General features: G+C 33.6%; 10 protein-coding genes across 10 annotated transcripts; 4 read left to right on the forward strand and 6 right to left on the reverse strand.

Annotated features, from left to right (window-relative positions):
* Window positions 1-168: 168 nt before the first annotated feature.
* On the reverse strand, window positions 169-2163 carry NDAI0A08550 (alpha-mannosyltransferase; the record flags this gene model as incomplete). Its single annotated transcript, XM_003668203.1, has 1 exon — window positions 169-2163. One exon carries the CDS (start codon window positions 2161-2163, stop codon window positions 169-171), a length of 1995 nt encoding a protein of 664 aa, XP_003668251.1.
* A 698-nt stretch (window positions 2164-2861) lies between these two features.
* On the reverse strand, window positions 2862-6815 carry PSK2 (serine/threonine protein kinase PSK2; the record flags this gene model as incomplete). Its single annotated transcript, XM_003668204.1, has 1 exon — window positions 2862-6815. The coding sequence occupies one exon, from the start codon at window positions 6813-6815 to the stop codon at window positions 2862-2864; it is 3954 nt and encodes a 1317-aa protein (XP_003668252.1).
* Window positions 6816-8049: 1234 nt separating this feature from the next.
* On the forward strand, window positions 8050-9199 carry NDAI0A08570 (uncharacterized protein; the record flags this gene model as incomplete). Its single annotated transcript, XM_003668205.1, has 2 exons — window positions 8050-8346; window positions 8450-9199. 2 exons carry the CDS (start codon window positions 8050-8052, stop codon window positions 9197-9199), a joined length of 1047 nt encoding a protein of 348 aa, XP_003668253.1.
* Window positions 9200-9350: 151 nt separating this feature from the next.
* On the reverse strand, window positions 9351-10895 carry GSH2 (glutathione synthase; the record flags this gene model as incomplete). The annotated part of the gene is made up of 1 exon (XM_003668206.1): window positions 9351-10895. One exon carries the CDS (start codon window positions 10893-10895, stop codon window positions 9351-9353), a length of 1545 nt encoding a protein of 514 aa, XP_003668254.1.
* A 1428-nt stretch (window positions 10896-12323) lies between these two features.
* NDAI0A08590 (uncharacterized protein) lies at window positions 12324-12560 on the forward strand (the record flags this gene model as incomplete). Its single annotated transcript, XM_003668207.1, has 1 exon — window positions 12324-12560. The coding sequence occupies one exon, from the start codon at window positions 12324-12326 to the stop codon at window positions 12558-12560; it is 237 nt and encodes a 78-aa protein (XP_003668255.1).
* A 2235-nt stretch (window positions 12561-14795) lies between these two features.
* NDAI0A08600 (uncharacterized protein) lies at window positions 14796-17162 on the forward strand (the record flags this gene model as incomplete). The annotated part of the gene is made up of 1 exon (XM_003668208.1): window positions 14796-17162. One exon carries the CDS (start codon window positions 14796-14798, stop codon window positions 17160-17162), a length of 2367 nt encoding a protein of 788 aa, XP_003668256.1.
* Window positions 17163-17391: 229 nt separating this feature from the next.
* LDB19 (Ldb19p) lies at window positions 17392-19998 on the reverse strand (the record flags this gene model as incomplete). Its single annotated transcript, XM_003668209.1, has 1 exon — window positions 17392-19998. The coding sequence occupies one exon, from the start codon at window positions 19996-19998 to the stop codon at window positions 17392-17394; it is 2607 nt and encodes an 868-aa protein (XP_003668257.1).
* A 604-nt stretch (window positions 19999-20602) lies between these two features.
* MAK16 (ribosome biosynthesis protein MAK16) lies at window positions 20603-21526 on the forward strand (the record flags this gene model as incomplete). The annotated part of the gene is made up of 1 exon (XM_003668210.1): window positions 20603-21526. One exon carries the CDS (start codon window positions 20603-20605, stop codon window positions 21524-21526), a length of 924 nt encoding a protein of 307 aa, XP_003668258.1.
* A 438-nt stretch (window positions 21527-21964) lies between these two features.
* Window positions 21965-23329, reverse strand: PRO2 (glutamate-5-semialdehyde dehydrogenase; the record flags this gene model as incomplete). Its single annotated transcript, XM_003668211.1, has 1 exon — window positions 21965-23329. One exon carries the CDS (start codon window positions 23327-23329, stop codon window positions 21965-21967), a length of 1365 nt encoding a protein of 454 aa, XP_003668259.1.
* Window positions 23330-24106: 777 nt separating this feature from the next.
* On the reverse strand, window positions 24107-25930 carry FRT1 (Frt1p; the record flags this gene model as incomplete). Its single annotated transcript, XM_003668212.1, has 1 exon — window positions 24107-25930. The coding sequence occupies one exon, from the start codon at window positions 25928-25930 to the stop codon at window positions 24107-24109; it is 1824 nt and encodes a 607-aa protein (XP_003668260.1).
* Between the last annotated feature and the right edge of the window lie 688 nt (window positions 25931-26618).

Raw genomic sequence — 26618 nt, forward strand, 5'->3', positions numbered from 1 at the left:
AAATATTATTGATAAAAATATGACAATCACACAGCAAATAGGCAAAGATCTATGTACTATATTTAAACATAAACATAAGTTGTAACATCAGTATGCTATACGAGGTTAAGGGTAAAAACTATAAAGTAAAGAGTAGAAGACAAATTTACATATTCATCTGTTCATTCATCATGAAGAAGCAGGAACCTTCTTATTAGACCAAGCTTGACCAATCCTCTTAAATGTCTTTTGTGCATTATCATTAAACCTAACCAAGGTCTTAGAATCATCAACAGCACCTTTCTTCTTGGCATCTGGACCACCGATGAAAGCACAATACATACGATTTTGACATTCACTGATTTTCATCCATTTGTTTAGTTGACCATCTGGTTTGATTAACCCATCTAGTTTAACACGATTATTATAAATATTTTGTAAATTAGTCACTGAACCAAATCTTTGCTTGAAATATTCTGGAGATGCATCAAAATCCTTTTGAGCAAGATGTGGAAGTTTACAAGTATTCAACCCACCATTAACCCATAAGATATTATCGTCTTTGTCAACATGAGCAACTTGGGTAGAACAGATATATAAAGTAGATTCACCTTCTTTACCATCACCCATACTACCAACATTACCTGCAATACTACCATATGATTTCGCAATGGAATAATCTTGGCCAGCTAATAAATTACCTAACCAAAACATTTCTTTATCACCGGAAACACATTTCTTCATCTTAGCATCAAGATGTAAAAAGAAACCCATTAATAGCCCACCCATTTTTTGCTTCTTATTGAGCATAACAACACCACTATCAACATTATTATGTTGAAAATTCTGGAAAAATGAATTAAAAATAGCAGCTTCAGATGAAGATTTAGTTTCTGGTGGATTAAGAGTTTCAAATTTGGTTTTACTCTTAATCAATTTTTTCTCCTCCTTTGATGGTTCCATAACCTGAATCATATCAATACAATACTGGAATGTACGATCATTACCCAATGATCTATCTCTGAAGAAATATGCACCAGTCTTTTTATATTCTGAATTTTCAAGGAATTTTTCTGGAGCAATAAATGGTACTGAATCAGCATCGAAAAACACCAATTCTTCAAAAGTGTTGAATAGAACACCAATCCATTTATTGACATAAGATTTGATATTTTTTTCAACAAAATCTTGATCCAACATTGGTGAACAATCCACATAGTAAACATCTTGTTTAGCATTCTTTGCAAAATTTTGTAAATGATCCATGGTTTCCTTCGTAAAATCTTTACCAGTACTGACTAATTGAATTGGTAATTTGTTTCCCATTTCTTCAAAGACGGTAACCAAACCTTCAAACATATTCTTATCAAGATCCTTCATAGTAACTACGATACCTTTACCATGAGCAGCTTTCTTCCAACTTGCAAAGAAGTTTGCATTATTACTGGCAGAAAAATCACCTTCTTTTGCAGATGGCATTAGTTTTGAAATTTCAACAATGGAACCATCTTTCAAGTTAGTGATCTTAGGTAACAAAACATCACCTGAACTTTTCTTCAAAAAAGGGAACATTCTCTTCTGGAAATCCTCCCAATCGACATTAATAAAACCATCAAACACATCCTTAGAATCAACAGATTTGTCAGAAAGGAAACAATAATCAAATAATCTTAATCTTTCAGTAACCAATGCAATGTTAACATCATCAATTAAGGGGTCATCTAAGAAATCAACGATTTTTTCATTACTCCAATTTGGATCAGCATTATATAATGATCCAATCAAGTACTTACATTGGTCTAGTCTACTTGCATGGTCCCAATTTTTCAAAAGATGACGTTGTTGAGAAGACAATGTGGAACCACCAACTTTACTAAATATGGATGAAAGGAAACTTTCATTGGCAACTTCTTCACGGTCAGCTTCTACCATCTTAAATGTAGAAATTCTTAATTTAGAATCGATAGAATCGTCTGATAATGTGGAATCTTTCCCTCCTCTAGAAGGAACTCTTCCTGAAAAACCAGTGGAAGAATTTTCTGATGCAGATTTTGAACTGGCATTAAAGATAAGGAAAAGGACCATTAGGATGAATGTAGGAACCATTATTATTCTCCTTTTAGCATTAAATGCCCTTTTCCCTCTTGATATATAGAGTTTAACATTGGGACTTAATTTAATCATACTTTTATTCAATGTGCCTCCACGGTTTGAAAATTTTCCTTCTATTGTCCTATTGTTTTATTGCTTTTATTCAATTGCAGGAATGTATAAATGTATATACCAGGGCCTATTGTATAATTCCTCTTTAATCATTATTGATCTCGAGAAAAATGCGACATTATAATGAAAAATTAACATACTGGATAAAGAAAAGAATACCTTTATATGAGCAGTGTGAGGATTGGAGTAAATTACATAAAAAATAAATAAAAACAGGGACACGTATACTTAGTTGTTTCCCGGAGCTCCTCTACGTAGGGACGATCTTGCTTACATACTTCTGTTTCCTGCAGAGTAGTCACGGGGAATTTCTGCGTGCAGCGACAGAAAAGGAAGTGGCTCCGGTATGGGCTGCGTCGAGTTCTGTGTAAATCCCTTCCTCCAGTAAAAAAAACTTAAAGGCCAAAGTGGGAAACAGGGGATTTGCCTTCGGTTGCAAAGTGTGTCACCGACATTTACGCCATAAACGCCTTTAACGACACATATTTTCATGAATGAACATAGTACGTATAGGAAGCTGCATCAGAAGGTGGTTGTTATAGCAAAAACCATCATTCAATGAAGCTTTTTCTGTAAAAAAAAGGAATATTATTCATTATAAAGTATTACGTAATTATTTTATTTAAATATAAACTGAAAATTAATTATTCGTCAACCGGTCAAAGAATTAACCATTCATCATTATAAATAGCATCAATCGTTGGTCTTTGTCCAACGACTCTATTCAACATCTTTTTAATCAAAATAATGCATTTAGAATCAATGGACATGGATTCATTAAATGTCAATTCACCATCAACTATTTCATCAATATTGTAAAATGGATTCTCTTTAAAGACAATCGTGTAAAGTAAAATTCCCAAGGCCCAAATATCTTGTGGTTTCCCATCGTATAAATTACCACTTAAAACTTCTGGAGCTGCATAATCAATTGTTCCAACAAAGACATCAAACGGTCCACTCTTCGTATAGGCTGCTGACCCATAATCGATCAATTTGATACAACCTTTAGAATCAACAATAATATTTTCATCCTTAATATCTCTATGAACAATTCCTTGATCATGCATACATTTAATAGCAGAAACCACTTGTTTAAACATCAATTTACATTCCAATTCAGTCATGTTCTTCTTAAACTCGATCAAATCATATAAATCAATAGTCCCAGTTTCACCATGAGTTGGCATCTCCACGTAATAATAATTATCATCTTCAAAAAAATCCAAAATACTCAAAATATTTTCATGAGGAGTTTTATTCAATGTTGCCATAATTTGAATTTCTGATGGAATTGTCCCAAGTTTCCTATCTCTGACCCAAGTATCCACTAAAATTCTTTCCTTAACAATCATCTTAATTACAACAATTTGTCTAGATAATTTATGAATACAAAGATTAACTTTACCGTAAGCACCTTGTCCCATCTCTTCTAAAATAGCAAAATCTGTGAATTTTTTAACTCTTTTTTGTGATCCAATATTTGCAGATGGAGTACGTGCAAAAGTGGCAATATCATTCCTCGAAGTTTGGTCTAATGGTGTAAGTGGTTCATCATCATCACCAATATGGTCATTGTCTTTACTCCTCGAGGAAGAAATCATACTTTTAATTAACAATTCATCTAATTTGAAATTATCTTCTTTAACAAATTGTGATTTATCTTGTTTGTATAATTTAGCTAAATTTAATTTACGTTTCAATTCAGGATCCTTTAAGTCATTGATTGTATTAATTACATCATCTGGACTGTCCCTATTATTTTGTTCTTTCATAATAGATGATATCGCAGAACATGAACGAGATGTTATGTTTTCTGAAACATATATGTTTGATTTCAAATGAGTAGTTGAATTAGATACTGGGAAGGGAATTGGATCCATTAATTTTGTCTGTTCATTTGGCGATGGTTCATTTATAGGTTCAGTATTCACTCTTACTAACGGATAACCAGCTCTTGATCTGTCATCTTCGTTATCAACAAAACTGTACTCGTTAGTAGTATCGCCACTGGTAGTGGTATTGGTATTGGTATTGGACAAGTCATCAGAAATAATGAAGTTTGCTAATTTCTCTTTCAATGTCTCTACAGGAATTTTATCAGAGTTTCTTTTAGAAGAAGCATTTGAATTGGGACAACTACTACCAACTAATTCTAATTCATTTTCCTTTAACATGGATAATTGAGAAGGATTAGTCTTATAATTTTTCAAAATGACATCTCTTGATTGAGTGATCCATAATACAATAGTAGTACAATTAACGACTCTCAATTGGATATCAATTTTCAAATATCCACCATCTCTATGAATTGCATCAATTCCAACTGAAGTAAAAAAATCATCTTCATCCCCATTCATTTCACATTGTAATTTTCTGAAGAAATGTTCACTTAGCACGAGTCCTTTATTCTTCGGATCATTAAGATTCAAATTGGCATCACATTTTGAGTTCATATATTGAATAAAATCAATGAAATGAGGTATAATTGATGCTATGGATTTGCCGACTAAATCAACGTAATGATAACCGAACATATTTTTAGAAATAGATTTGTTGAATGATATTAAATTCATTGTTTGAGAATCGACAATGAATAACCCCGCTTGATATGGTAAACTATGAATTTTCAATTTTAATTCATTTTCCAAAACACTGGAGGAAATTGCACATGGTATATTATGTGATAAATGATTTAAAGTGAAATACCTTATCTTGTTTATATTGTTTGAAACTCGCATTGGGATTGGGAATAAGGAATCTTCATAATCTAATTTAAGTTTTCCATTACGGATATCATCAATTAATTTAGCTAATGATTTACTAATCGATTTAATGTTGTGAACTTCATTGGCAAATTTGACGGATTTTTTTTTCATATTGTCGTTATCGTTATCGTTATCGTTATCATCATCAAGGGAGCTGTTGCTGATACTTCCATTAATTAATCCAGCTTCATCTTCTATATTTTCTACTGAGAAATCATTCAAACTCAACATTAAATCAGCGTAATCACAAGGAACTTTTTCAAAGAGGAAAACTAGAGAATCATTTTTTCTTTTTGCCCAAATGGAAGCCCAAATTAATTTTTTTTGGCTCTTACTTGCTAAAGATGATGATGATGATGAGGATGATGGGTATTCATTTGGTTGAACAATAGGGATAGTCTCACCTGTGAATACTGGATCGTTATTATTATTTTCTAAATTTAATAATTTTTGTAAAACGAAATTTCTTGAATCAGGATGAATTAAATCTAATAAAGTTAAAACTTTTAACGCATTTCTTGATAAACCGAATGTTAAACAAGCCAAATCATTTGCAGATTTGAAATTCCATGGGAATTGTTGTTCACATGTGAAAATTGCTTGTGGAGCAGAATTTTTTGTTGAGTTGAAAGTATGAAAGATTCTGTTATATTCGTGTGGTAATTTAAAATCGAGCTGTGATAGTTCTTTGTCTTGAGTTGTAAATGAAGATTTATTTATTACGTTTGGTGTCGTTGCAATGGGTGTAGTAATTGTTGTAGTAACGTTATTATTATTATTATTATTATTATTATTATTATTATTATTATTATTATTATTATTATTATGTTCGTAGAATGGTTCTGCCAAACTACTTAATAAAGTCCGCTTCAAATGAGATTGTTCTTCTTCTGATTCATCGTTAACGTTATTGGATGGTAATAGTAATTTGTTCACATTCAATAATGAAATGTTATGTAAATCAGATGCTCGTTCAGAAGTATTATTTTCCAGCGTTTCGTTTAAGAATTGTAATAAATTTTCAATATTTGATTTTTGGGTATTCATAAGTTCAGTTGATTGACTTTCCAATTGATTAGAATAAAATGAGGAGTAAGTTATATTGACTGGTTTCAAGGGTACATCAATGTCAATATCAATGTCATTATTATCAGTTGTGCTCGTCGTTGTAGTGGGTATCTTGGATTGCAATAAGGTCATTAAAGGGACTGTTCTCTCTGGCGATTGAGGTGTCGGTATTAGTATTGGTTGTTCATTCTTTTCAATATCATTAAAAAAGTCAGGATTGGGTATTGACGTTTTATTATTTGATTCAATGTTATCAGATAAAGTTTTCGAATGTGTTGATGATTTTTCATCGTCAGATATACTATTATTCTTATCATTACAATATGACAATGAAGGTGGAGAAGGAGGAATTAATGTATTACGTCTTATTCTTTCTGCCGTTTTTGGAGTTTTCAGCATTTCAGGATTTTTAATCATTATCTCTAATGATCTTTTCAATATAGTCAATCTAACACTTAGAGAATTTGGTGACATTGGATTATAAGTATAAGCATGAGTTGATTCATTCAAGAATTTCAATAATTCTTTTATATCATCATCGTCATTGTTATCTTCGTCTGCTTCAGGAGTAATAATATTATTATTTGGATTTGTAGTAGGGTTATTTTTTAAACTAACGGAAGATGTTGAAGATAGTAACGTCGTCGTATGAGAGAGACACTCATTTTCCCTTGGAGAAGGTTGAAATCTATCTTTATGGTTAAAAGATGGATTTGAATTCAATGTTGATAATGAAGTAGAAGAATATGTATTTGTCTCGCCGACAGTGGAACACATCCTGTAGAATATATGTCTATATGTGTGTGATGCTAGCTTGGCTTGTCTTCTTTTCTTGTATAAGCGGCAAGTATTGTAATAAATTTGATGAATTGAGGTATTGTCTTGCAATAAGATGGTGCTGAATGTACGAATGCACACTTTAGTAAAGCTTTCCAATGCGCTAATACTTAGACAGTAACTGGGGCAGTATACTGTAATATAAGTAAAAGACAATAATTGAGTGCACAAGAGACGACAATCAAACTCTTCCTGTCGCTAGCTTATGTTGGTGGTTAAAAAGTAGAGTTTATGTCAGAAGCTATACCTGTCTCATTAACGTAATGAAATGTTGCAGGCAAACAAAGAACAAAGCTATTGTTCCTTTTGTTCTCACGCAGAGACTACTTTAGAACCCTGGCATGTAGAAGTTTAATTATTACGTACGTATGTATATTAATTTTTCACCACACTGAAGTTTTCCAAAAAGAAACGAAACGGAAACCTTAGCTCATCACCTCGCCAGAAAAGAAATTAATTCCGGAAAAAAAACTGTTCCGGATAAATTTCGTACAAATTAAATTTACTAATTTATTAATTTTCAGCACGTGGCCGGATCTTCAATAGTGTCTGGGTTGTTTAAATTTTCAAACTCTAATTGTTTAATAAAGGGCTAGGCTTGGTTACCCTAATCCCTAATAAAATTGCAGTCGCCTCCCCTGTTATTGTTATTATGTCACATATATACGTATAATAATAGGTAGATAGATCCAATGATGATGACAGCTGTGTCGAAAGATAGAGTACGATGAACGTTCATTTTGAAAATAATATAATAGTTCATTATTTTGCTCCCTTCAAGTATGTTTGGTTGCTCTGAAGATTTTTCCCCAATTTTACATTTAAGATTGATTCGTCTTATTAGAAGTGAACGAAGTAGAACAATGAAGCATGGCGTTACCAAATAAAATCCCTATCTTCAAATAAACAGGAGAAATATGTACGTATTCTATATAATCCCTCCAATGGTATTATAATGCTAAAAGTGAAATAATTATGTCAAACTGTTAAAACCTATTTAAGATATTTTCCTACATATCCCTTATTTATATTTTTTATATACTTTGTACTTTTGTATATATCATTCAGCTTCAACACTTGGATTGTCACAAAAACAAGGTGTACTTGAAATCGGAAAGATACAAGAGAAAAGTAAATAGAATATACAAACTTTTGAATAATATTAAACAGCAGCATGAAATATTCTGATATCTTCGGTCAAAATAAACACCCCCAGGATGAAATGACAGACAGTAAAGCTGAGCCAAAGGATTATTCTGTTCAAAAAGAGGGGAAAGATATTGATATTCAAAATTCAAATGAAGAACAATCCCTACTAAAAATCGTAAAACTATACTCAAATCAAATCATAGATATCGCAAATAAATACTTTCCTACTTTAGTACCAACTATTGAAAAAAGATGGATTTCTTTAAGGAAAAATTTGTTTCATGATATGGTCTTTGGGAACTCTTTCATTTATCCAATTCAAGTATGTTACACAACTTTTTCTTTTTTTTATAATTCTGGGTTCCCCCTAGTACAGCTTTTACTAACTTTTTCATATATAATATATTATTGACATGTTTGTATAGGGTGCGCTTGAAGTTGTTACAACAAGAGTTTACTGGAAATATATTGCTGTGTTTGGTGTTTCTTATGTCATTACATTCTTCGTAATTGGTGGGTTATATTATTTGACACTTCTTCCAATTGTATTAAGTTGGTCTATGCTTTTCTTAGGTCCAATTGGATTCGTTTTAGCTCATTTACAATGGGTTTTACAAACCAATGCACTAACTTCAATCATTTCTAGTAAATTGGTCTTACCATTCATTAATGATAGAATTTATGACATGGCTTTAGTAATGAATGGTGGTGAGGATTTCTTAAATAAGGGTAAATTGATAAGAAAAGTGAAAAGTAAGACCAAAAAAGATTTGAAAATAGATTCAACCACCTCAAAGGAAAAAGAAAGTCAATGGATTGTAAGGAAAACTTGGAGTATTTTGAAATTCTTTAGAAATACTATAATAACCATATCATTAACCTTATTATCAATGGTTCCATTAATTGGTCCACCTATTGTAAATCAAATAATGGCACCATCAAGAAGTTTTTCTTATATGACGAGATATTTTTATTTGAAAGGGTTTAATCATAAAGAAGCAAAAGATTTTCAATATGAAAATTATGGTCATTTCGTTTGCTTTGGTATGGCCTCTGGGATTTTGGAATTTTTACCATTTATATCTATCATTACAATGGCAAGTAATACTATTGGCGCTGCAAAATGGAGTTTAGCACTTAATGAAAGAGAAAATAAACTCAAGAAAAACGAATAGAGGGATAGATACAGATCCATCCCTTCTTTTTTTTTTTGCATCAGAAAAATTGCTTTTAGATATATCATACTCATTTCAATTTGAAATTGTTTAGTCTATATTACATTATATAGTATATCAAAAATTCTCATTTTTTTTCTCTCATTCCTCTTCAATAAAGGAAAACACTATCTAGACAACCAAATCCTGCGACAACACCACCTTCATCTGATGTTTCGAATTTAGATCTTAATAACCAACCTGGACAATGATTGTAATAGATTCCGCCCTTATCATCAAATATTATTGTACCATAAATACCTAATTCACTTAATATTGGTAGAGGGAAAATTTCATCATTCCTACAAATGATATTGTCTAAACTCGGTTCATTATGAATCAACTCCATTAAAATGTAAGCATCCCATTCATTTTCATTTAATGTTGATAAGAACTTTGGTATATCCTTCTTATAAATATTATTACCACCACCTTCTCTTTGAGGTTTCAAAACGTAATTTTCACATAATTTGGGATCTGTGGCTAATTTTTTACCCATTTCACCCATTTCAGTATTATCTAATGGATAAATCTTAACAAAGGTATCATTTAATTTCGCCCTTAATTCCTCGTCATCGCCAATAAATTGTGAAAGAACTTTATCATCAGTTAATAATTGTTGAATCTTTTTAGTACCAGACAATTGAGTCAATAAATTTGGAGCCTTTATAGCAAAACTTTGTTCTAAGAAAAATCTTGCATCCCAATCCTTTTCAGATATATAATCATCAAAAGTATACCCAGTTCTATAATAAACTACGGCAATTTCTTGACCTGTACGTTTAACAATCAATCTTCTCTCATCATCATTCTTTACATATTCCAATTCATTCACAACATCATCGAATGTTAATCTGATTGATTTGATCCCATACGATTCCCATAATTCATCTTCGATACATTTTTGATCAAAGACATTCCTTTCATTTCTTTGAATAATGAAAGCAACTACTAATTCTCTATCAGTAGTATATGTGGATGATGCAGAATAGAATTCAATAGCTTTCTTCATTGATTTAGCAAACCCATTAGCAGGGTTAGATACAGGCACTTCGTCGAAATAAACTTGCTTGTTTTTACCAGATGGATCATAAAGACCCAATCTATTCAAATGAGAATGTAATTGGGCAACTTTATTAGAAAACCCAGCAAATGAAACTGATATGGTATTGAATTCCACTTGTTTGATTGATGAGAAATTTGTCTTGTCAATTAAATAATCTGATCTGAATATACCAAGGTTAAAAGATTGTAATGATGGTTGATTGAATAATTTCCTTTGTAATGTCCATAACTTTCCAGTGAATGTTGGATCTGATTTAGCTAATTTTGATGAAACTTTAGAAATGAATGATGACTCTTGGTCTGTTCCGACTGTCGATATCTTTGCGTATAACTGATTAAATGGTAATTGAACATCAATTGCAGCTTCGAATGCTTTCCTTGGGATTGGAGTCGGATATGCAGTCAAGGGAACCATTGTAGCTTCATTTGGTGTGGAATTTTCCTTGTAAACCATAAGACCATGAGATAATGACCATTTATATAACTCAGGTAACAACGAATCATTTAAAGTTGAACGTGGTAACTTTGGTAATGGTGGACGTGGTGCCTCGTCATCAGCAACAGAAGCATCTGATGTAGTAGAGGATGTCATTTTTTTTTAACAGATGTGTGTTTTCGATGTAAGATGGGATCAAAGTGAGATTCTCAAGATATCAATGTACCCTCTTCATGGATTATCATAAAAACCGGCGTCAAATCATCGATCAATTGCTATATTTTGACAAGAAATATTTCATGTTATATATTATGTAAGCGTCGGGTTATATTTTTCCAAGAAAACTGTGTAAATAAATTAACAAAGTTCCGACACTCGAGATAATATTATAAAAATATACTATAAAACAGTGACAGTAAATAAAGAAGCCAGATTATCAAACTATGTATAAGCCAATTATTGAAAACAACAAAACTGGAACATATATATTCTCATTAAGGAAATAGTAATATATGGTGACACATGCGCCGCGATCGTTATTTCTTAAACTTGTAATGTTACATACAAACCTACTCTCAGAGCTCGGCTGTATTGTTTACTTGAATTCATCATAATTCCATTATTATTATTCGCAATAGTAGGAGATGTTGTATTTGACGCAACCGTCCCATTCGAATTATTACTATAATTATTATTCAATGGTTTTGATTTGAACTTGAAAATAACTGGTAATTGAATATTTAAACTAGATATAGTTTTAAAACACTATATTTATTTTTTGATTAAGCAGGACATGATTGTTCGTTTTATTTGTACTATTATTATTATGTTTGGTGTAAACAGTACATATGCAAAAGTTGACACCAAATATTACTGGTCGCATTTACATAAAACGATTGTGGAATATATTAAACATGTGTACAATGCCAAGTGCCAAAGTCACACTAACCGGAACGTAATGGGTTACTGACGCCACTCCCAATCTCTGAAGGTCGTTGGACAGATATTTACTTCGACTTTGCAACCGGTCTATCAACATCCTCCGCTGGAAATGACATGGTTTTAGTCGTCATTGATTGATTTTACAAATGAGCACATTTCATCGCATGCCACACTACCACCAACTCAGTGGAGTTAGTAGACATATTATTCCGGTATGTATTTGCATATCATGGCTTCCTCTGTATAATCATTACCGACTGTGACATCCCAATAACGTCCAAAGCCTAAAGGAAGTTTATAAAACTAGGTATAAAGCTAACCACGCCATCTTCCAACGATCCGCAAACAGTTGGCAGTCAGAAACGAAGTGCTTAACCGATTACTGAAATCCTACACTGCAAAAAATCATGAGAATCGGGATTGATTCCTCCCACAGGCAGAATTTGTATATAATTTGTCTCCACAGAAAATCCACCCATGCTACATTATTCGAACTCGACCTAGATTATATACCCACGCCACCCATTACTACAAACTAAGCATGAATTGAACGCACAGAACTTTGTCGTCGTCGATTCAATCAGGTACTTGAAGGGAATCACACTCAGAAGTGAACAATTTCTCGAAGAAAACCAGGTCGAAATGGAAGTTGCCAATAACGACAAACAAAAACATCTGAATCTTAAAGTAGGTGATTTCATATTAATTCATTGGGAGGCTTATTTCAATGGGGGTAGGTGCTTGAAAGTCCAACCAATATATGTAGGACCTTTTAAAATCGTTTCAACCACAAATGCTAACGTTGTCGAAGTAGATCTACTATCATCACGTAAGCTACACAGAACGATCAACGTACAGAAAATTGGAAGTTATCCGTAAAAGACCAAAAGAATATTAGAAGGAGCCACCAAGAGCAAAAGAAGAAAAGATACTTAGAGCAGACAAAGTGACTTGGTGTTTTAGAAACCAGAGGGTAAGATTTCACGTCTTTTTTCGATTGTACGTAAGTTTGTGAACTTCATTTCTATGCATTCGGACATTAATATCTTTCCATTGGAACCCACAGCGAATCGAACATTTGGTTGATATGCTATTGTTCTAGGTTGCTAGAAGGTAGAGAGAGTGAAGGACAATGAATCTGATAATGTTAATAAAAAATATTTCCATTTACAAATTATAAACAGTAAAAAGATTTCTATGATGGTAATATCTGGATCTAATTTTTAAACATGCCATTTTTATTTTTTTGAGGTTTACGGTTAATATTTTTTTCAGTGGTTAACAACATTACAATGAAATATCTCACTTCCATGCTCTCCCAAGTGTAATATTTAATGATAATGATAATAAGTTTTTAATATTTTTGTTTTTCATTGGAGGATCTTGAATTTGTTCAAGTTGCCAAGTTAAATTTTATTTGTGAAATTGCCATTTTTAGATAGATTTTACTTACTATTATATCATCTTGTGACAGTTTCAGTTTTGAATGTTGCTAATTTAATTCCATACGGTCATGAATCAATTCATGAATAAGTTTTTCTACGTAATAATTGAGTAATAATCTGGAATGTAGTATTGTTATTCGTATTCGTTTGAGCATTTTGTTGTCGTTTATAATGAAGGAATATGGATATGAGGGGATGGTCTTAATATCATTTTCAGTTATTAGATATGTATGATGGTCACAATTGGCAGATTATGGGACAATAGGAAAGAAGCAGAACCAATATATGATGCCAATATATACGTACGATATATCATCTGTTGAGCACGATAGCTTTTTGTATAAGCAGTATTACCGTTTTAATGTCTGATTATCGGATAGATAGCTTAATATTATAGCATCAGCATACCTATAGATTAGCAAAGAAAAATGGAAACCACTTCAAGGAGAATAGAGCAGGTAGGGTTGATAGCCAACCACCTCGAGAAGCAACGTATAAGATTCTGTAATGGTTGGATAGGTTCTTCTAAGTATATGTCCATTGAGGAACACGAGAAGTGTTGTGTTTATTTTTTTTATTGCTAAAGCATCTTGGAATGTTATGTATACAAAAGAGTTAGGATTAAGAAGTATCGTTTCGAGAATGACAAGGGAAAGGAATCATTGAACATATATACAAGGGAATACAGACAGGTGGCTAGATACGAAGCACCATTCGTTATACATGATATAGTAAAAGGATGTACAGAAGCACCTTTCCCATTATTCACTGAGAAAAAAGAGTATATGATGGGAAATATGTAAAAGACTTCTTATTGTGTGTTTTAATCTTGGTGTGTTCCCTTTGCAGTATCCCAAAACGATGATCACTTGTAAAGTTACTTTACGTCACATCCAGGTACAGCATTACAATATGAAATACCGTAATACCATAAGAATTGCAAAGATGGTCCCCAAGTTTTTGAAAGAAACAACGAAAAAAAAAATTGAAAAACTATTGAAAAAAGAAGAAAGAAGAAAGAAGAAACAAGAAGTGTAAAGATGTATGAAGAGTTCCCATCAAGCGCACTATTTGTGATCTGTTTATATACAAAAAGATATATATACATATACACAGAGAGACAAGTTTATGCTTTTCAACCTCTCCATGAAAAGAAAAAAAAGAGAAAATTTTCTTGAGGAAAAGTAGCCGTATGATATCCTGCGGGTAGGTACAATTTTCTTGAATCTTGCCAATACTATTCCGGGAAACTATCCGTGTCTTATATTACGCGTAGAAGTGGTAAGGGTAACACACTGAAAGCCCCCGTTTCGATTCCTCTCGGCGGCGAAAATAGTCTGTGGAAAAAATCCCAAAAATTATTGAAGTATTCTGAACACGTCACAATTCTTATAGTGGTATCCTAAATATGCCTATCTATGGTACATTTAAGGTAAGTTTTACGGTACGTATGAGATATCAACTTAAATCAGAATTTTCTTTAATTCATTGCATCTTATATTTTATATTCTCATCTTGTATAAAAGAAAGTTGTGCTAAAAGTGGTCCCTATTCCTACCACTATTTCAGTTGTTTGAAACTACATAGGTATACTGCAATCGCATTGTGTCCACTTGCATCGAGGAACAATATTATACTGCATAATTGAAAAGTATATCTTTCCCATATCATGACGTCTTCTTCTTCTTCACATATTTCTACTAGTATGAAGAAATCTGGAAAGAAAATAGCTACTGGTTTTAATAACAAGTCTACCAATGACGATACGATAAAACGTAGAAACAATAACAAAGGTCATCCTAGAGATAGTGATAACGATGAAATTGTCGAGACCACCCCGGATAAAGTGGAAGAAAAAGCTCTCAAATTAAAACCTGCCACATCCTCTTCATCACCTTTATACAAATTGGAATCAATCATAATGCCGATAATATTCACAGCTTTGGGGTTCTTTTCAAGAATGTATAAGATAGGTATAAATGATCACGTCGTTTGGGATGAAGCTCATTTCGGTAAATTCGGTTCCTACTACTTAAGGCATGAATTTTACCATGATGTCCATCCACCTTTAGGTAAAATGCTAGTGGGTCTCTCCGGTTACTTAGCAAATTACAATGGATCTTGGGATTTCCCCTCAGGTGAAAAATACCCTGATTATTTAGATTACGTGAAAATGAGATTGTTCCAAGCAACCTTCTCTGCTCTTTGTGTCCCAATCTCATATTTCTTAGCAAAGGAAATCGGATTCTCTATCCCCGTTGTTTGGTTGTTTACTTGCTTGGTCATTTGCGAAAATTCTTATGCTACTTTGGGAAGATTCATCCTATTGGATTCCATGTTATTATACTACACCGTTGCATCCGTTTGGTTCTTCGTCATGTTCCATAATCAAAAGAAAACTCCATTCTCAAAGAAATGGTGGATCTCTTTGGCTTTATTGGGATTCCATTTAGGCTGTGCCATCTCAGTCAAAATGGTCGGTTTATTCATTATTACATTGGTAGGAATATACACTGTCGTTGATTTATGGAATTTGATCCCCGAAACAAGATCAGCGGCTCAAAAGGATAAGAATGCTGCTGCCTGGTGGAAAACTTATACCATGCATTGGATTGCAAGAATTATTTGCTTGATTATCATCCCATTCTTAGTATTCTTGACTTGTTTCAAGATTCATTTCGTTTTATTGTCACATTCCGGTACAGGCGACGCTAACATGCCATCATTATTCCAAGCTACTTTAGAAGGTTCTGATGTTGGTAGGGGTCCACGTAATATTGCCCTGGGTTCATCCACCGTTTCAATTAAGAATCAAGCATTAGGTGGCGCCTTGTTACATTCTCATGTACAAACTTACCCTGAAGGTTCCAACTTACAACAAGTCACTTGCTATTCTTATAGTGATTCGAACAATGATTGGTTTTTCGATAACATCAGATCTAGAACACCATACAATGAATCTGATCCAAACCAACCTTTAGAATTCATTGAACCAAATAAACCTTATCGTTTAGTTCATAAACAAACAAGGAAAAACTTACATGTATCACCAAATGTTCATGCTCACGTCTCTAAGAATGATTTAGAAGTTGCAGGTAACGGGTACGGATTCGAACAGGGTGATAATGGTGATAATTGGATCATTGAAATTATAGATCAAAAATCTTCCAAATCTGAAAATACTTCTCAAATTCATCCACTAACAACAACTTTCCGTATCAAGAATATCGTCTCTGATTGTTATTTAATCCAAACTGAACATAATTTACCTGATTGGGGGTATAGACAAAGTGAAGTTACTTGTTCTAAAAAGGTTTCCAAAACTGATTTAAGAGCATATTGGAACGTTGAAACTCATGAAAATGCAAATTTACCAACACCAACTGAAGATGAATTCCATTACCCAAAGACAAATTTTCTTTCAGATTTCATTTATTTAAACAAGATTATGATGAGAACAAATAACGCTTTAGTCCCAGATTACGATAAATATGATTCATTGGCATCAGATGCATGGCAATGGCCAACCCTTAACGTTGGTCTTAGATTATGTGGCTGGGGTGATGATCAAGTTAGATACTTCCTATTAGGGTCCCCATTTTCCACATGGCCTTCCACTATCACTGTAGTCATGTTGATGATTTTAATCGTCATTTTCATTTTCAGATGGCAAAGACAATTACATAATTTCGCTAACGAAACTGCAATGGATACTTTCATGATGGGTGCATTCTATCCATTATTAGGTTGGGGTCTACATTATATGCCATTTGTTATCATGGCAAGAGTCACCTATGTGCATCATTATTTACCTGCGCTATATTTCGCATTGATCATTTTGGCTTACTTCTTCGATGCCATGTTGAAAAGATTTAGATTCAATTGGCTAGTCATGTCCATTTTTACTATTTATTTTGTGGCAATGATCGCTGGATTCGTTTATTTCTCTCCAATTAGTTTCGGGATGACTGGTCCTGTCTCAGATTACAAATACTTGAATTGGTTATCCACTTGGAAAATCATCAACAATGATTAATAATCATGTGTATTACTCTATACTTAATTATTTTTATGAACAGATCTATGTAAAACTAATATGCAAATAGCATGATGTTATATAATACTAAAACTTTTGTGTAAAGAAACTATGACATCTTTATTTAAGTAACATAGTTTTCTTCGAAAAGGTATGTTGTTTGAAATTATTTATTAGAGGTAAAATATTAACAGAATTAAAGTTGAATACAAACTCGCTTATATGAAAGTTATTGGGTGATTCTATCGGTGTCTAGCACATTAGATATGTTGTTATTAGGAATCCTAAAATTTTCTCTCGTAGTATTTGGTGTCAACACGGTGGATTGTCCATTCCTCCTCACTATGGGCACGTTCCCTTGCAAGCTAATCACATTCTCTAAAGGTGGTGACTTAATAGTATTTAAAACGTTATTGTCGGAACTATTACTACTGTTCGTGTTATAATGTGCCATCCGTGGCTTTGTTAGATCCGTAGTATCAAATTCAACTAAATCAGTACCTAAATTATCAGCATCAGTATCATCATTTTCAGTCAATTGTCCCTCATACAATGACCTTTGTTGTGTAGTTGGTGATTCTCTTACTACAGTTTCATCATAGGTAGGGGGACCGTTCGATCTAACATCTTGATATATTGGTGGAACTTCTTCATCCCACGATATTCCTAACCCTGACCTTTCCGTCACTAGTAATCTAAATTGCATTCTTAAGACTCTTGCTGCCCCAGTGGCTACACTTACTATCTTCGATGACGGTACTGAATTTGCATTTGTATTTGATTTAGATTTCTTTAAACTTCTATCATTTGTGGAGGAAGAAGATCTATTATTTGCATTCCCATTTTCATTATTGTTTGTTGATGTAGAGTTGACAGGTGATAGTTCATTTCTTTCAACAGGCCGCGTCTTTGGTGCATTTCTATTGGCAAACATTGGTGATAGTTCAGCTAATCTTTGATCTGCATTAACATTAGTGGTCAAAGTGCTTGTAATATCTCCCGTTTTATTATTATCTAATTTAATTGGTTGACCATTTGAATATTGCAAAGTTTCTTCAGCAACAACGATTTCCACTGCAAGGATATGGTTTACATAAACACCTGAGTTGGGATCCTGTATGTCACACGCTACATTGACCGTTTGCTGTTTATGAGGGTTTATGTACGGTTTTGTTGTTGAAACATGCGTAATTGGATTAGAGACACCAGAGTTTAATCCCATACAATCAATATCAGTGACTAATTCAATTTTCCCATTATTTTCAAAATCTGTCTTCCACCCACTTTTCATATCACCTTTGGCAATGATTCTAACTTCTTCAGTAAATAACGTACTATTATTTTTTTGGATTTCTTGTTGGATTTGTTGTTCTCTTAGGCGTTGTTGTTGTTGTAAAATCTCTTGTCTTAATGCGTCATCACTTGGATGGACGAATTCATCACCTGCAACTTCATCTTGATCATCTCTATCACCCAATTGTCCTTGTGGTGTTGTCGCGATTGTATCGTTTCTAGTTGTTCCAGCGATTCCAGGTTGAATATCCGTGGAATTCCCAGCAGCAGCGGCAGCCGATGGTCTACTGGAGGGTAAGTTTCTAAAATTACGATGATGTAAAGGGATATTTTCAGGAGAACTCAATGCAACTCTGATTTGAGGCCCCACATCACCATACCTTTTAATTTGATGATTATGTTTCTTGTTTGCGCTATTACTTTTGTCTAATTCCTTTTCTTTAACATTCTTTTCTAATTTAGCCAATTCATGTTTATGCACTTCACAAGCATGACTTCTAATCCTTGTAGTTTCCTCGATTCTCCAACTTAATTTCCTCATTCTCCAACGTCTTGTCCCTGAGGATACACCATCCAATTTCATTTCCAATGGGAATGTTGATTTAGGGTAAATCACATTAGGTAACACTGCAGCTGCAGTCAATTCAGTAGGTGGGAAAACTCTTAATGAATTCTTATCGGGTCCTCTAGTTATACTTCTCGTGACGGCGATTGGCATACTTAATTGAAGTAACTTTTCATTGTCAGTATTACTACTCTTTTTACGAGGATCCTTATACGTTACCACAGCGATCAATTCATATTTGACTTGCGATTCAGAATTAGAACCTAGTAGTGCAGTGGAGGGAACAGAACCTGGTATTAGGTACGAGAAAGGGTATGTGTGCGTTCCGACAGATTTGGATTGAGCTGTCTTTTGAATGTTCCAATTTTTCATGTCTGTTATCTTGGTACGACAATTCATACAAGTATTAATCTGTTGAGAATCTGGTACGAAGGGTTTATGATAGTGAATCTTTTGTATTAATGTTAAAGTGACTGATGTTACTGAGATCTTCGTGTAGCCATTGATAATCGTTTTTGTATTCGGTATAGAGGAAGAAGATGCAGCAGTAGATAAAATGGCAGAAGTTGCAGTAGTTGGAACGTTGGATGCATTTACGTTTGAATTGGCAGTAGAAGAAGATGGAGTTAATGTCGGCGTTGATAATGAAAGATGGGAAAATGTAGTGGAAAGAGTAGACCCAAGAGTACTCTTTCTTCTTAGTTTAGTAGGAGACGTGTTTACATTGTTCTGACTTTTGGTTGATCTAATGGAATCGTACGAAGGTACAGCTATATTTGAATATGGATCCTTGATTGTTAAGTTAAGTACACCACTTAATAAAGCTCCTGTAGAATCCGTGGCGGGCCCATAGAGGACACATGGCGGTGATTCTATATTTATTGCCAATTCAATTGGATGCTGGTCTGATGATTTGATTGGCTTTAATCGGCTGGAAGCTGTTGCTGATTTGGAGGAAGCCAGCCTTGCAAATGCCATATTTTTTATTCGATGATTCCCAGTTCGTTTTTGAAGTAAAAGAGCTGTATAAAGGTCTGTTTCTCAAAATAGATAGCAATAGAACCTAAAGCTCTCGATTTCTGAGCTAATGATCTCTGTACTTTCTTGGTCTTGTGTATCCTTTTGTATGGCAAAGTGATCGAGCCATACAATATTTATTCTTAATAATAACTGTATTCCATATACATTAGTCAAAAAAAGGCCAAAATATTATTTGAAATGGAAAAACCCTGGTTTTTCCATCACGTGTGCTAGAGGAACAGAACACCATGATTTCTGTCCTTCCATTTTCGATCATTTCATACGAAGTAAAAATTGGGGTTTAAGTAGGGTCTGTTTTTTGACTATTTTGACAACCCTATACCTGTTAGGTGACATCGTTCAACCCTGAAAATTGAAAAAAAAAATTTTTTTTTCTTTGCGATGAGGTGAATATGTAAAACAAATAATAATAATAATAATAATAACAATAATAATCTAGTGAAGGTTATTTACAATTAGTTGGTAATTGAATGGACAGTCAGATAGCCACTGAACCTCCTTTATAATAGAAGCCACCAATACCAAGTAAAAATATTCCAAGATGTCTGACGAAGTCGTGTGGCAGGTGATTAACCAATCCTTCTGTTCCCATAGAATAAAAGCTCCCAGTGGTCAAACCTTCTGTAGAGATCCATATAACGTCACTGGTCTTTGTACCAGACAATCATGTCCCTTAGCAAACTCTAAGTATGCCACGGTGAGATCAGATAAAGGTCGTATCTATCTATATATGAAAACTCCAGAAAGAGCTCACACTCCTGCCAAATTGTGGGAAAGAATTAAATTGTCAAAGAATTATTCGAAGGCGTTGAAACAAATTGATGAACATCTTTTACATTGGAATAATTTCTTCATTCATAAATGTAAACAACGTTTCACTAAATTGACTCAAGTGGCTATCACTGAAAGGCGTCTTGCATTGAGAGAAGATGAAAGACATTACGTTGGGATCGCTCCTAAGGTAAAGAGAAGAGAACAAAATAGAGAAAGGAAAGCCTTAGCTTCTGCGAAGATTGAAAAAGCTATTGAAAAGGAATTGTTAGACAGATTGAAGAGTGGTGCTTACGGTGATAAACCTTTGAATGTTGATGAAAAGATATGGAAGAAGGTTATGGGTAAATTGGATGATGAACAAGAAGAATTGGAAGAAGAAGAAGATTGGGATGAAGAAGAAGAAGAGGAAAGTGATGAAGGTGAGGTTGAATATGTTGCGGATGATGCCGAAGGTGAATATGTTGATGTTGATGATTTGGAAAAATGGCTAGCTGATTCCGATAGAGAAGATGCTTCATCAGATGAAGAAAGCAGTGATGAAGATTCCGAAAGCAATGATGACGAAGAAGAAGCTACTGATTCTAAGAAACGTAAGAAATCAAAGGCTCCAAAGAGTAAACGTCCAAAGGTGGAGATTGAATTCGAAGAAGAGCATGAACTACAAAATAATGAACAACAACTTGCAAATTGAATATGATTTTCTCATGACGATGGATAACCACCTATATAAGAAGGGTTATAGAATGTTATGACTCAACATGACAAGTAATTTGAATTAAACATCTCTCCTGTATACTACACCAAACCAAAACCGCAATAAAATTAATTCTTATATTCTACGTACTTGTCGAACTGAAGAAAAAATTACTATTCATTGACTTAGGGTATCTTTAATAAAGAAAACGATCCCCAAGACGCAACCCATTTTAATTAAGTGTTAGTATCTAATATTACAAAGATATTATAAATACTATAAATCGAATCTCTTGGGTGTATGCATTTCTATTTAAAAAGAGTATTACAAATTTTGCTTTTTACATATTGACTTAAAAATTACGAATTTTTTCGACCAAAAAAAATCCTTTATATAGTTTATGCTTCATTCTTTTCTCGGTTTTCTCTCATAGAGTTATTTTTTCGTTAAATCCAAATCTTTATGGACGAACGCTTTGTTACCACCAGCACCTAGATAATCACTAGCAACTTGACCATTACCTCTAATTTGATATTGATAAATGACTAGGCCATCTAACCCAACTGGTCCACGAGCATGAATCTTTGAAGTTGAAATACCGACTTCAGTACCAAACCCATATCTGAAACCATCAGCAAACCTTGTAGAGGCATTCCAATAAACACCAGAAGAATCCACACCTTTCAAAAATAATTCAGCATCATCTTTATTTTCAGTAATAATCGCATCCGTATGTCTTGAAGAATGCAAATTAATATGATTAATTGCGGCTTGTGTTGATGTGATAAATTTAACGGCACAATCTAATGATAAAAATTCTTTATCGAAATCTTTACTTTCATTAACATCCACAGTGGATGATTTAATAACGTCATCCAATCTCCCTAATGATTCCAATTGTTTGAAATATGCTTCTTTAACATCATTCATGACATGTAAAGTAACTTTACCTTCACGAGTCAAATTTTCTAGGACCTCGCACCAACTTGGTAATGATGGATTAATTAAAAGAGTTTCCATAGCGTTACAACCAGCTGGATAATTAGTCTTAGCATCTAGTGTGATTCTTTTGGCCTTTTCCAGATCAGCATCTTTATCGACATATATGGAACAGATACCATCAGCATGACCCAAGACTGGGATCTTAGTGGAATCCTTAATATTTCTAACCAATGCGTTAGATCCACGTGGGACAACTAAATCAATATATTCATCTTGACTTAATAAGTCATTAACATCTTGTCTAGTTTCAATCAACTGAACTGCACCAACTGGGACACCAGTTTCCTCATGATATTTTTCAATAGTTTCATTAATAATCTTAGCCATTTCTCTAAAAGTATGTACCGATTCCTTCCCACCTTTTAAGATCCCCGAATTACCACTTTTAATACACAAGGCAGTAATATTAGCAATAACTTCCGGTCTTGATTCGAATATGACTAAAAGAACCCCCACAGGTGCAGTAACTTGATACAAAGTCAAACCTTCGTCTAATTCTCTAGCCATCTTGATTTTCCCCACTGGATCTTCCAAATCAGCTACATCTTTGATACCTTGTAACATGGTATCAAATTTGTCACCTTTAAACAAATCCAATCTTTTCAAAAGGGAATCTGACAAATGGTTTTCTTGAGCTAATTGTAAATCCAACTTATTGGCTTGTTCGATGGTGGAGGCATCAGCTTTTAAAGCATCGTGGATCTTATATAGGATGGCAGATCTGTTCTCGTTAGATATCGTCTTAAGAGAGTTTCCTGCGATACGTGCCTTCTTGGCAATCTGTTCTGCAGTGGACATAGGTGTTGTGTGTGTACTTTTGTTGGTATAATTCTAAGGAGAACTTATCCTTATTAGTTGTGATTATTTAGTTCAAGAAGAGTTGTGTCCTGTTGTCTTCTCCTTCAGTCTAACGCTATTGCTTGAATAAAATGTGTGTCAGGAGAAAAAAAAGTGAGTAATCAACATTCATCGAAGCGGTGAAACGAGAACAAAATAATGTGAACTTAAGACAAGACAAACAGCTGATAAATTTGAGCCAAAACAAATAGGTATTGCTATGGCCGTTTAGAGAGGTTATTGTATGTATGTTTACCCAACCTAACTGTCTACATGTAGTGGTACTCTGCAACTTGTAGATATGTCGTAACTTTATTTAGACGAACTGGGGCACTTAGAACTTGACTATTAAAAAAAAAAAAGTTCACAGAGAATACATGAATACAATAGTAATATTTGGTTACAATACCTCTCTTCTCATTGAATTCATGAATCATGATCGCCACCCTCGAGCTTTTCTTTATAAAATGAAGAAATACGACTTTGATTGCTTATATCTTTTTCTTGTTTCTTTAGCTGTTAATGCTAAACTACTAAACAATTACGGGGACTTAGTACTTCAAACAACGTTTTTATATAAAGGAATTGTGAATGACTTGATTCTTTGAATATATTAAAAACATGAATTTATAATAAGTAAGTAAGTAAGTAAGTAAGTAAGTAAGTAAGTAAGTAAGAGTCTATAAAAAAATTGAGTACCGGATTAAGTATTGATGCATAATATTTCTTGTTGTGTTTTCATAATGAGATCCATATTCCCAAGACTATTTTCTTGACGAAATATCCGACACAAATCATCATTATGAGCATAACCAAATCGAAAATAATGTATCTATACTTATAAATTTGTTTCACATTTCGTTTTGATTCCAAAAGAGATTTTTCAATTAAAACCAAATTATCTAATTGTCTCATAACCTCTCTTTGTTCCAATAATTTTTTTTGGCAAGATTCCATTTTCTTTTCTAAGATTTCCAATTGTTTAACACTTTCATTAACAGATTCATTCAATTGTGATTCAAACGAGTCTGGATTTGTGGTATCGAATTCTTCATGAACATGATTCAAATAGGTGATTTTAATAGTGTTGTATAAATCATCAATATTGGATTTCATTTGTTGTAAATTCAAATTTAATGAATCGAATTTATTTACCATTCTCAATAAATCAATTTCATCACGGATGATAAATTCTTTTAAGTCATGTTTTAAGATGGTTTCAAAACGAATTATTGTGTTCAATATATGTGTTTGATAATAATTTAATTCGTTACAATCCATTGATGTTAATGTCAGACGTGCCTGATCATTCTCGGAATTCTTACCAGTAGTAGCACTGTTTTCTGTTTGATCTTTCCGTATGGTCATTTGGATGGATTCCTTTATTATTGGTAATGAACCATTAGAGGATGTAATGATTTCACATGAGTCATTCTTTTCTGACTGCGATCCATACGATGATAAAGACGTGGACGATGACGATGACGACGACGACGTGGGTGAGGAAGCAGATGATATTCGATCCATGAAGATGGAGGAAGAACCTACTGAAGATGCCGTAAATGGGGTTAGGTTCGATACTTTTGATTCTGATAGTAGATAAGATGAACTACTTAGGTCCTCGAGTAATATATTTTCTAATGATTGATCTGATGGTAATGATTTAGTATAATCTGTTGATGCAAAATCCGATTCTGTTGAATCTCTATGTTGCCCAAATGCTATTGATGATTGATTCATCTTTGGTTGCAAAAATTCATTAACTAATTTTCTTTTATCAGATAAGCAATCAGTAGCAGTAGAACTAGTATTACTTGAATTTGATCTCTGTGTTTTTTTCTTTGTGTTTGTGTTTAGCGGTGTTAATTGTTGTTGAGATTGTGAGAAACTTGTTCTCATCCTATTAACTGTTGAAGATCTTCTCTTAAATGGGGACACACTGGGTGAATTAAAAGAAGATTGTCTTCTCTCCTTAATGAAACCGAGTTGCGTGGACGAATTTGGTGTTGATTTGTATGGAAGGGAACTCTTTGGAGGAGAGGGTTTAAATAACAATTCACTAAATGTACCACCGAATGCAGAAGAATAGTCAAGTAAATTTGGAGGGTTTAGATACTTTAATTTCTCTTGTCTTGTAATAGGGTTGAAAGACAGTCCATCATCTAGTTGATTAGAAGAATTGAAATATGAAGCCAGGCCTATTTTGGAAGGTTCTGATGCAAGAGTTGTAGTGGACGTTGATACATCATTTATTGCAATGGTAGGTAATTTAAGAGCACTTGATGATTTTATTCGTTTCGGAGATAGAAGTTTATTATTCTTGTATTCGTTTTGCCAATCCTGTTTCGCGTCTAAATCATATCTTGATGATAAATATTTTTCACTTTTATTTCTACTTCGTTTACTAAGATTTTTCTTTTCCTTTCGATGATTTGTATTTGTCATTGGTAGTAAATCATTTGAAGAAGTATATTTTTCCGGTTCCTCATTAGTGAGTGAAGATAGTAAATGTGATGTTTTCCTTATACCAGGGTTTTCCATACGATCAATTAATAAATTCATTATCTCCTATTTTACTTTTTATGGCGGAGTTGTGGTATATGATATTTAGATTTTGCAATGGAATAATGTGGGGCAATATCTTATTATTCCTTGTATATAGTTGAATGACAGTTTGCAAGTATAAAAAGCAGGTGTATACTGCACTGACTATCTTTCTAGTAAGTGCGTAAGTGGGCAAAGAAGTCAAGAAGCTCACCCAACGCATGCTCGAGGGAAATGTGGCTGTTGTGTATTCATCAAGAAGCAGCGGCAGGAATAGATCGATCCCAATGTACGTGCGTATTGACAGAAAGTGAAAAATTATTTATTCACCTGTGTACCTACCTACGTCCGTACGTACGTACGTATATTTGTTTACGTAATTTGACGTCTGGCGCCTTACGGGTAGGCATGGGTGGTGGGGTATTCAAGCCCCGGTTTGAAGTCTTCACGTGACCCGCCGTCCTAGATGACACAATCGGAACCTGTGCTCTTCGAAACTCCCTCGGGACACAAATGTTTTTTTCGGTGTGGTGTGGTGTGGTGTTCGAAACATTTTTGTTTATTTTTTATTTGTTTGATGAAAAATAAACAAACCGAGAACAAAAGCGCACAGATCAACCGTTTCTGTCTTTGTCTTTGTTTTCGTTTTCGTTTTCGTTTTCGTTTTCGTTTTGCTTTGTTATACCATCACGTAAACCCGTTTATT

Source organism: Naumovozyma dairenensis, chromosome 1 (assembly GCF_000227115.2).
Source record: "Naumovozyma dairenensis CBS 421 chromosome 1, complete genome".
NCBI lineage: Eukaryota > Fungi > Ascomycota > Saccharomycetes > Saccharomycetales > Saccharomycetaceae > Naumovozyma > Naumovozyma dairenensis.